The following is a 12,313-nucleotide window of genomic DNA, read 5'->3' on the forward strand; positions in this document are numbered from 1 at the left end:
AATCCCCAAAAATGATGATAGCCAAATAAAAATATTTTGCTTTTTAGTTCAACGGTACTCTCAGACGAACAAAACAAGTCACTTATTTAGTTTGGTGCAGAAATACATTATCAAAAGCAAACGTTGTAACCCTTGATGTTACTGCTGCATCATCCGATAAGAACTCAAGCATTTTACACTGTTATTATTACAAAATTTCATGTTTATACATTTTTATTTATAATATTTTTCAATTATTTCATATTTATGTATTTATTGTAGAGCATGCAAATATTCATATTTACTAGAAGATGCCTGCAAAATCGCGGTACAATTGGGAAAGTGTTGAAACAAAGAGTTTTTAAATATTGCGGGCAGTACGTCGACTGAACATGCGCGGAAACGTATAAGACACGGATCGATAACGGTCTCCGACTTTAAATATTTTTTAAAAAATTGGCGTTTTCTGTAGAAAAAAGATTGTTTCAAAGACAAATTTAGGAAGAACAAAACACTACATTCATACGTTATATCACAAATATTTCCGACTTTGTATGGTTTCAGAGGAGATGCGGCTCAATGAAATCGGTCCTTTAGTAGTGTAGATGTATTGCTCACTAAGTGTATTATTGGGGTACTACATTTTATTAGGAGACAGATTTATAAAAGCGATTTTGCTTGTTTCTGAATCCTAGATATCTATTTCAAGTGTGTTATAACGTTAAGTGTTGATTTATCGGAATAAATATTTTTTAAACTAAATAAAATGAAACAGTTCAACTTAAATTCTAAACAAATAGCATACAAAAGTGACATGAGTAACTGTAATGTTTAATTAAATTTCGTGACATCGACTGTGACAGTTATTGTTTGGATGAACTTTTCTGTTTTTCCACTGTTTCGTTCTACACATTTGGTTATACTCTTGGTCCTTTTTTGTGTTATTTTCGACGTTTTTATTTGGAATCGGATTTTCAAAATATTTAGTTAGGAATCGAACATCAGTGAAGAGACGTCTATTTTCGATATGCATATCTGTTGCAGTAATATTGGATCCATTAATGTTATTACAAACATTCAGATTAGATGGATTACGCATATTTTTCGGTGATATCGACCTCTTTCTTATAAATGTCTATTACCCGATATTGATATTAAAAATGTGTCTTGTCATTGTACTCAAATGTATTAAAGAAAGATTTAAAATTATATTTTAGCATGTTAGTAAATGTTTATAAAATGTTAATATCGTTTTACACGCTTTTAACATATTCTTATCCAATATTGACAGTCCTAGTGTCTGCCCGCATTGAAAATCATTTTAAACACGTATATGATTGTATTAACTCTCCGCAAAATATGTAATTGTAGAAGAGAGGAGGAATAACCAAACAAGTCAAAAACAAATTGATAATGATATGGCATCAAAACAGACCAAACGACAAATAGCAGTGTACAAAACAAAAGGTAGAAAAACTAAAGACTGGGCAACACGAAACATATCAAAGACTAGAGGTGATGTATAGATCTTGTATAATTAATATTACACACACGTTAATTATATGTATGTCAGCGTGCACATATTGTTTGTTTTGTTCACACATTGTTGTCAATATCATAAAATTTTATGCGACTGTCATACAAGTGAGAGGTTTAGCTAGCTATAAAACCAGGTTTAATCCACATAATTTTCTACATAAGTCAGGAATATGACAGTTGTTATCCATTCGTTTGATGTGTTTGAGCTTTTAATTTTTCCATTTGATTACGGACTTTTCGTTTTGAATTTTCCTCGGAGTTCGGTATTTTTGTTATTTTACTTTTTTCCTTAATACGAATTTGACATACTGTAGTTTAGCGATGCGAAATGTTATGTTATAGAAATTTAAAAAAAATGCATTGACTCCTGCTTTCTACTCATGAATAAACAGTTACCTTGAATTTGACTGGTGTTGAGACTTGTTTGCAAGTTTTGCTTAGATCTGGGGAAATTAGCTTAGTATATATAGTAATTTTCACAAGGAAATAGTAAAAATGAGAAAATATGCCAAACAACACACATTTTTGTCATAGCTATTTATAATGTATTCTATGACGTATTGTCACACATTACCTTGTTTTAGTTAATGTAATTAATAACTTATTTCCATTCATGTATTTTGTCATTCCATATAACATAAATGTCACCAGGGTAACAAACCATTTGTTGCGGTTAACATAAATAATAAAATCATATCTTGAATTAGGACAGTATTAATTGTTTACCTATGTGCGATTTTTCTTAAGAAAAAATTACTATACATTGGATCCCAATGATACCACAATTAAAAGTGGGAAATAAGAAACCACTATTCTGTCTTTGATAAATGATTACTTGCAATAACAATAGCATCTCGAAATAAATTGGTCTAGTAATAAATTGATACTTAGGTACCTCAAACATAAAAACCTTAAAACAAAATACTTCGTGTGTATTACATAAGAGGTTCATTGAGTTTTATAAAAATAATAAAGTGCCACTGTCAGAGCTCCAGATAAGTTGCGTATTTGCGTGATTACCCAATAAAAACAATGGAAAACCCAATACAAATGACTATTGCTGCGTTCAAAAACCCAATTCATTCAGAGAAAAACCCAATTATATGTCAAAACTATGCGTTTTCAACCCTTTTAGTCGCTGTCGAGTGCGTTATTTACCCTTATCAATGAAATGTTGACGCGTAAATCTATTTGTGTAATATTTATAACAGGAATTCTCTGAGGGAATTCTACTTCCGTTCTATAAATAGAGCGTAGCATCTGCATCTTGATTGACAGAACTACGATCACAGATTATACTTGATGAAGTGTCCGTTGCTAAAAACTGTATCCCCGGTAAACATAAGGGACCAGTTGATAAAATTTATTTCAGAAAACATGAGTCGGCGAGGCAGAAAAAAAGCACCACTAGTTGCAAAATCTTACAGTCTTTTGAATTATATGACAACAGACCGCCATGCGGAGGCACAGAAGTATGCACGCCAAATTATTAATACTATAGTGGAGGAGGCTACAACTCCGTTTACATATGACATAATAAACGAAATAATTAACGATGCCGTTTCTTCATCAAATGAAAATACTAGCAAAAAACAAAGACACACAGTGTCAGATAAGACCTTCTTCTCCTGGAAAGAAAAGTATACTTGGCTACAAAAAGTCGATAAATCGGGGGTCGCATATATATTTTGCAATGAATGTAAATCTGCCACAAGAGACAAAAACATAACGAGCGTTTGGGGCCATGAAGGGACCTCAAATATTCAACTCTCAGCAGTTATAAGACATAACGAGAGTGCCGAGCACTTGGATATTATCAATAAAAATTTCCCAATTACTAAAACTGACTCGGATATTGAATGTGATGTGATTGAAACAGATTCTGACTCACAGTTCACCCTTATAAATGATGATAAAATTTTATTCAACACAATTTACCATGCATCGAAAAATGAAATGCCAACAACCAATGTCAATGGATTGTTAGACTTACAAAAGAAAAACGGACTTGAATGCAAATATTCAAATTTAAGCTGGGACACTATTTCCGAAATTCAGTCTTGTATTGCCAAAACACTCACCAATGTTATAGTAAATGATATTAAATCATCACCTATATATGCAGTTATATTGGATGAGAGCACTGACATAGGGGTGGAAAAAAGACTGTCTATTTGTGTCCGATACGTTAAAAATGCTGAACCTATCACAACCTTTCTAAATAATATACATTTAAATGATGGTTGTGCTATTACAATAGTAAATTGTGTTTTTTATGAATTTTCAAATTTAGGAATTTCTATAGAAAATTGTGTTTCTTTAGCCACTGATGGTGCAGCAGTTATGCTAGGGCATAAAACTGGGGTAGGTGTGCAGATTAAAAGCAAATATGCACCATATTGTCTACAAACTCATTGTGTTGCCCACCGACTGAACCTGGCTTGTGTTGACTCCATTAAGGAGAAAGACTTTTTGGTTAAATTTAGAGACAAATTCACAAATTTATTCAATTTCATAACTGCATCAGCAAATCGAGTTTTTGCCTTAAAAAATATTCAATCATTATTAAATGAACCAGAACTGTCAGTTAAGGATCCTCATTCTGTAAGGTGGCTTGGCCTAAAAAATGCAGTGGAAGCTGTTTTTGAATCTTACTCTTCGATAGTATCAACGTTATCAAAATTTGCTGCTGAAAAATCACCTGTCGCTAAGGGATTGCATAAATACTTCAGTTCCTACAAAGTTGTACTAGTAACAGCTTTTATGTTAGACGTTCACACAGAGCTAAGTATACTTAGCTGTAGCTTCCAAAAGAAAAATTTGTCGTTTAGTGAAATTCGTCCCCTGATTGAAGGAACAATTGCAAAAATTGAAACCATGAAAGTGTCTGATGGTGAAGCTCTACTAGAAATGCAAAAAATGATTGAAACTTCAGGAGATGAGAAAATGCTTAAGGGAGAGAAACTTTCATTTTCAGCAACCATGGATAAAGAATTTCAAACAATCAGAGATGACTATGTAAAAAGTTTGTCTAAGAATATTAAGAAAAGACTTCACAGGAAGGACGGAGATCTGTTGACAGATTTTAGTTTGGTTTTGGAACCTCTGAGCGTTATCGCCGCAGATGTCACAGACACTGACAATGCTGTTGAAAGACTTTCTGAATTTTATGGTCAGGAAAAGAAAACCAAAATTGTTGAAGGAAATCTTATTGAAGGAACAGAAGTGAAAGAAAAGATTGTAGAACCATTAATAGATGGAGTACAACTGAAGGAGGAATGGATCAGACTGAAAGGAATGATAAATGATGCATACTCCAAATGTGACACTTATCAACTTTGTAGAAGACTTATACTGTTACACAAAGACATCATGCCAGCATTTTCAAAGCTCGCAATGATAGCTCTATGCTTAAGTCTGACAAGCGTAGAATGTGAAAGAAGCTTTAGTACACAAAACCGTCTTAAATGTAAATATAGGGCATCTCTTAAAGAAATACAACTTAACATTATGATGAAAATTAGTATGTTAGGTCCAGTTTCGACATCATTCAATCCCTATCAATCTATTCGTTTATGGATGACCAAGAAGAAACGACGTCGAGGGAGACTTTATGCTCAGTACAAACCAAGACCGTCTAAAATTCCAAAGTTGTCCTCTTAATTGACAATCTGAGACAATGATCACAATACATAATTAACCAAAATTTTGTTTCAGGTAGAAACAGATGGAAATAAAATAAATATTCGTGTTGCCAAGAATTTTATTTAAATTCAATTAGCATTTTTTTGTGCTTGAATCATATTGAATAAATCTTATACCTGTTATAGGTATTAACAATTGGTACTGAACTGCAGTGACAGTGACTAAAGTACCCAACTTGGTATATAGAAAACTTGTCGATTAAGCACATCATAGTCCATAGATAAATTTGCTGTACTTGTAATATAAAATAAGATCCATGTGGTATAATTACCAATGAAAAAACTCTCTATCCACGACCAAATGACATGAATGTTAACACCTATAGCAGAGGCAGGTCACTGTACTGCTTTCAACGATGAGCAAAACCAAATACCACATAGTCGGTTACTAAGTGTTTTTTTTCTTACTTTCTTGGTATCTTTCTTTTCCAATGAAGTATAAAAAAGTGGAATTTATCTAATTGACCTCATTTAAAACTTAAGTATAATATAAACTGACAACACCATGGCAAGAAATGCAAGACAACAAAATGAATATAGTCCCCAAATACTACTAACATCTAAAAACTTCATATATGGTTTATATCTACAAATTGTGACTTGGATGAAATTGTCTCGTTGGCACATCTTCTACTTCTTGCTCTAGAAAGGTCATAAGTTATTTCCCCACTAGGGGCACCAGGTTTAAAAAAATTGACAGAAAATACAAAACTGACAGAACGGTTGAATCAAACATATAATGAAAGAAACATATTTAAGATAACAGTGGAGGTTACATCATTACATCATAACAAAATTAATTTCAATATCTTGGAGTTGGAAAAAAAACCCAATGCATCCATGAACTTGGTGGTGAAAAACCCAATAAGATAATAGCCTGAGGGGTGAATTGGAATACATAATGCAATTGGAAAAGTATTTCACTCAATTACTTAAAAAATACAAGGGTAAAAACCCCAATAGTTGAATTCTTATCTGGAGCTCTGGGGCCACTTAATAAGGTTAAATTACTGCATTTTATTCTTTATTCGATCATGTGACACAAAACGAAATATATTACAAAATATCATTATAGTCAATATCTGAATACTCATGCTAGAAAAATGTCATTATCACATCTACAACGAATAGTAAAATTAAGAAAGTAAGAAGATTCTAAAAGACAATCAAAAATTAGAATTTTCAGAATGGAAAGAAAAACAAAGGACTAAAGAAAAACTACCAGGGCTTATCAAAATATTGGCAAGAAATTATGTATTAATAGGGCTTTCATATGTATTACAATTACATATAGATCAGAAGATAAAATGTGAAGTAGAACATACATGAAACGTTATTTTAAGAATTCTACGCTATAAATGTATATTTTCGTGAAATATTAGAAAGTTCATTACAAATTCAAAGAGCTACACTCGTTTAATTGTAAAATTAAGTTGACAATAAGGTTAAATAACAAATATTGATCAAGTTGTTGAAATATTTTTAGAAGTTCGCACATTATTTATACGGTTTCGAGTTGATTTCTGTAATGTGTTGGAGTATTGTATTTTAAAGAGTATGTTTTTAGACGAGTTTGTGTATGTTCTTATGACTTCTACCTTGAGTGGCATTTGTTATTTTTTTGTATCCTATTTGTGTTATTAAACGAGAGAGAGAGAGAGAGAGAGAGAGAGAGAGAGAGAGAGAGAGAGAGTTATGACTAATTGGAATAAATCAGATAGAACAAATATTACTTGGAAAAAATTGGACATAATAACATTTACGGCGGTAGCAATTTTACTGCACCAGGCATTTAGAAAATAATACAATATTATTATTTAAATATTTTGTTGAGGGAATAACGGAATAGACTTTTATACATCCTCTTCAAATATAATATAATACTATATTCACAGATGATAGAGACATAATTATTTAAAATTTACTGATGTTGTTTGTTTCAATCTGACATGTACCGTATCATACAAAGACAATGAGAAAAGATACTCGAATAAAAATCAACAAAGTAATGTAAGGACGTCAGGGTTTATGTGATGATTTTGTGTATATTACGTTATAAAGAACTACTCATCGATTGGTTGATATATTATAGGCGTAACTAGGACGTACGAAGTGTAAAATGTCTAATAAATCTAATATAATAACAATAAAAATAAGCCATTAAGCTTTGTACATTTGGAGTAGTAATAAACATTTTGGTCTGAATATTTATATCCTCTTCGTTAATAAAAATAAAATGTTAAAGAGTGACATAAGAAACAAGAGATAATTTGACAATGTAACAGCTTCACAATAAGTACCGAGTCCTCAAAATAAACTTTTAGAAGTAGTTAATAATTAGAAAAATAATAAATGAGAAGAGGTTTAATGCATTAGTAAATGAAAATTCAACAAAAATTTCATGAATTTGATCAACAATTAAATAGTGTAACATTCAACAAAAATTGTAACAATTAAAAAAAAAAAAATTTAAACTAAGATTGCAAATTATTGTCATTTTATTCATATGTAAATATATAATTAATGCTATCAACTCATATACGCACTATTCAACAATAATAATAAAAATAAAACCACTGAGATTTAAATTTAACAAATTGCTGTCTAATATATGCTAATAATAAGCTTGAAATGTCAATTTTATATTACTTAGACAAACGTTTTAGAAAATGTACAGACAGAAAATGTGTGCTATGAAATTAAATAGATCTTTATGTTTAAAAGAATTGACAATGAATAATTAAAAAGTTACAAAGACGGGTTTTGATAAAAATGTAAAGTAGCATAGACAAACAAATGTTTTATAAACTAGACAATCATGGTACATGTGTAGTTGAAAAAAGTGTATAACTGTATAGATGTATAGAGTAAAATTTTAAAACAAAACTATACAGTTATATGTTGTTTTAAATGCATTTTCGTTATTCGACTATGGACCAATAAACTTTCGCTAGAAAGAGAAACGCAATTAATACTCAATAGTAAACAACTTAAACTGGTGACTGCAGACTCTTTCTTTGTTAGACAAAATGTGCGTCTAGCCTACAACATTTTAATCCTGGTATCAATGATTAGCTTATTTCTATATACCGTAATTATTAAAAGAGTTTTTAAATTATAGCTATGTGTCCACTTTGTTGACTATTCACTTCATGCTGTACTGGAAATGGTGCAAAAGGTAAAATAACAAAAATACCGAACTACAAGGGAAAGTACCTTATCAAGTGGCAAAATCAAAAGCTAAAACACATCAAACGAATGGAAAACAACTGTCATATTCCTGATTTGGTACAGGCATTTCCTTATGTAGAAAATGGTGGATTAAACCTGGTTTTATAGTCAGCCAAACCTCTCACTTGTATGACAGTCTTATAGAATTGACATTGATTTCGTTCAAAAATAACACATTGTTATTTTCGTATCGTAACATGTAAACATAAATGTTTGAAAAATTATTTCAATCTGTGTTTTGGATAGATATTCCAGTAGTTACAAACATATGGGTTATATTATTCTCGTATATTTTATGATGGTATGATACTAAACCCCTAACGGAAGAGATTGTTCTTGATTTTCATATGATATGGACCTAATCTTTCAGTCGGTTTAATTGAGATTTGGAGCTGGCATGTCAGTAACTGCTAGTAGTCTTTTTTTTTATTTATGTTGATCATTGTCATTTTGCTTAATTGCTTTTGTTGCCTATTCTAACATCGGACTCGGACTTCTTTTAAATAGAGTTTTTCTGTGCGTATAGCTGTGTGTTTGTATATTCCACATTAGCTAGAGGTATAGGGAGAGGGTTGAGATCTCACAAAACATGGTTAACCCCGCCGCTTGTGCCTGTGCCAAATCAGGAACCTTTGGCCTTTGTCAGTCTCGTCTGTTTTTTTAAATTTTGGCTCATTTATATGTTTCGGAGTTTAGTGTGACGTCCATTTTCACTGAAAATCGCCTTCGGGAGCGGGATTATCCCACTGTGTTGAAGATTCATTAGTGGTCTTGGTCCGTTTTCTGCTTTTTGGTCGGGTTGTTGTCTCTTTGACACATTCCCCGTCTGTATTTTCAGTTTTACATAGATGTACTTAACCAATATTTCATGGAATGAAGAAAATACAACTATAACTGAAGTATTTGAATGAAATGATTGCGATAATACTTACAAAGTTTGATGTTTGACGAAGACAAGGGGATTAAACACAAATATCTTAAATATAATATTGCACCATTTACTTTCAACAGGACATATCTTAAGCTACACGACTGAAAAATGAGCAGTAACTGATTATTATTAAAACACATATGTTCATCTATTCAGTCAATTAAAAGCGTGATGCTTCATTTGTTGTTTGTTTTTTGTTTTGTTTTTATCTTTTCTCTTTTGGGGAGGAATTTTATTTCTGTTTTCTCTTCCATATCATAGTCTCGGATATTTTTATTTTATGATAGCAGAAATATGTATTCATAACGTCAATTATAATGACTATTTTAGTTTGTGACGAAAACTAACAAACGTCACTGAAATGACATGATTTTCATGTTGATGTCATTTGTTCTATTCTAGTCAAAAGTATGTATAGCTCAAGGATATATTTATATCTTATGTTTACAGAATTCAATATGTAAAATTAGTTTTTGCCGACTTTAATTTGTGTTTATCTTTTTTTTTTATACCTTTTTAAGCATCATCTATAAACTATTCACAAACAAAGGTTAAGATTGGGTTTACAGAATGGAAAATAAAGGCCTATACTACTGAAAAAATGGCAAAAGAAAAAAGAGAATGGGGAATAATGGTGTCCTAAAATATAGAGAATAGAGAATAACGGGAACGCAATATAAAGAATGTAGAAAAATCCCCAAACAATTAAAGAACATAGCAGTAAAGGACCCTTATCCAGATTCTCAAAAATGTCTTTATGTATTCATTGCAAACAATTATTCCTATGGGAATGAACTGTTCGCCTCTCCTTGCCGACCTTTTTATATGAGTGGGAGTCACCAGTGTCTGAGCAGAAAGTTGATGAACCAGGGTTATGTCAAAGATCGTCTCGTCCTTTTTATAAAAAAAGTTCATCGGAAGATACTAAGACCTTGTTGATAAATATTCCGTATCTACTTCACAAATAATACGTGATGGTCTTGAAGTATAGATTCTACGTACTGACGTTGTGTATGATCTCAATTACGTGTTATAGTGTTCTTTGATATGTCTTTGTAAATTATTAACCTGTACTGTTTAGTCTATTTTTGATATTATCCTTTTGGCGTGGCTCGGTATTTATGCATCCCGCCAAGGTGCTGTTGTGCTGTGGTCATTTTTGTATTCTTGTCTTTCATTTTTGCTTATGTGCTTTGTCTATATGTCATTTTGTTTTTCTCTGTTGACATATTTGTTTGTTTTTATAGTGATTAAGTGTATAACACAAGGTTGACTGCTGTACCCTTTTTTTAATTGAGAATTGAAATGGGGAATGTGTCAAAGGGACAACAACCCGACCAAAGAGCAGAAAACAGATGAAGGCCACTAATGGGTCTTCAACACAGCGAGAAAACCCCGCACCGAAAGGCCAGAGGTTCTTGACTTGGCACAGGCGCAAAAATGCGGCGGGGTTAAACATGTTTTGTGAGATCTCAACCCTCCCCCTATACCTCTAGCTATTGTAGAATAAATAAACACTCAGCAATACGCACAGTAAACTTATTTAAAAAGAAGTCCGAGTCCAATGTCAGAACAGGTAACAAAAGAAACTAAGCAAATGACAATGATACATACATTAACAATGGACTGTGGACTACAAGCAGTTACTGACATGCCAGCTCCAGACCTCAATTAAAGTTATTGAAAGATTATGTCTTCATCATATGAAAATCAAGCACAATCCCTCCCGTTAGGGGTTTTGTATCATACCGCCAAAAAATATATGAGAAGAACATAACCCGTATCATGCCAACAATTGGTTTTAGAATAAATGTGTTTATTTCCTATACAAAGACCATATAAATGAATCAATATAAATACCAAAATAATAATTTTTCAGTAATACAGAGGTTTCTTTTGTTAAAATCAAATGCGTTGTTACATACACCAGCGAATCGTACAAGTTGATATATGTAAACACCATAAGATTGTGACAAAGGAACGTCACCATCTAAAAATGGATAATTAACAATAGGAAATGAATAATCATCTCTTTTATCATAAATTTGTGTATTAAGCATCTCGTTAAAGATATAGATATCAAGATCCAAAAAAGGGCAGTGTTCATCGTAAGTAATAGCTTTATTTAAAGCCAGTTCAGCAGGATAAATCTCTTTAGTGTACATATACATTATCATATTTAGCATTTTTACCTATTATGTCTGTTGTTTTGTTCACACATTGTTGTCAATATAATGGAATTTTATGCGACTGTTATACAAGTGATTGGTTTAGCTGACTATAAAACCAGGTTTAATCCACCGTTTTCAGCATAAGAAAATTTCTGTACCAAGTCAGGAATATGACAGTTGTTTTCCATTCGTTTGATGTGTTTGAGCTTTTGCTTTTGCCATTTGATCAGGGACTTCCCGGTTTGAATTTTCCTTGGAGTTCGGTATCTATGTTATTTTACTTTTTACACCTTTTAATACAAAATCATGCATTTGTAAAATTGAGAATGGAAATGGGGAATGTGTCAAAGAGACAACAACCCGACCATAGAGCAGACAACAGCCGAAGGCCACCAATGGGTCTTCAATGCAGCGAGAAACTCCCGCACCCGGAGGCGTCCTTCAGCTGGCCCCTAAACAAATATGTATACTAGTTCAGTGATAATGGACGTCATACTAAACTCCGAATTATACACAAGAAACTAAAATTAAAAATGATACAAGACTAACAAAGGCCAGAGGCTCCTGACTTGGGACAGGCGCAAAAAATGTTTTATGAGATCTTAACCCTCCCCCTATACCTCTAGCCAATGTAGAAAAAACAAACGCACCACAGTACGCACAGTAAAACTCAGTTCAAGAGAAGTCCGAGTCCGATGTCAGAATAGGAAACAAAAGAAAATAAACAAAATGACAATAATACATAAATAACAACAGAC

The 12,313-nt window shown here is 32.2% G+C and overlaps 1 protein-coding gene across 1 annotated transcript; it reads left to right on the plus strand.

The window, feature by feature from the left end:
- Positions 1-2,895: 2,895 nt before the first annotated feature.
- Positions 2,896-5,181, plus strand: LOC127733772 (zinc finger protein 862-like). The gene has a single exon (XM_052243085.1). The coding sequence runs from the start codon at positions 2,896-2,898 to the stop codon at positions 5,179-5,181; it is 2,286 nt and encodes a 761-aa protein (XP_052099045.1).
- Positions 5,182-12,313: the final 7,132 nt, after the last annotated feature.

Source organism: Mytilus californianus, unplaced genomic scaffold (assembly GCF_021869535.1).
Source record: "Mytilus californianus isolate M0D057914Y unplaced genomic scaffold, xbMytCali1.0.p SCAF_3, whole genome shotgun sequence".
In the NCBI taxonomy this organism is placed as follows: domain Eukaryota; kingdom Metazoa; phylum Mollusca; class Bivalvia; order Mytilida; family Mytilidae; genus Mytilus; species Mytilus californianus.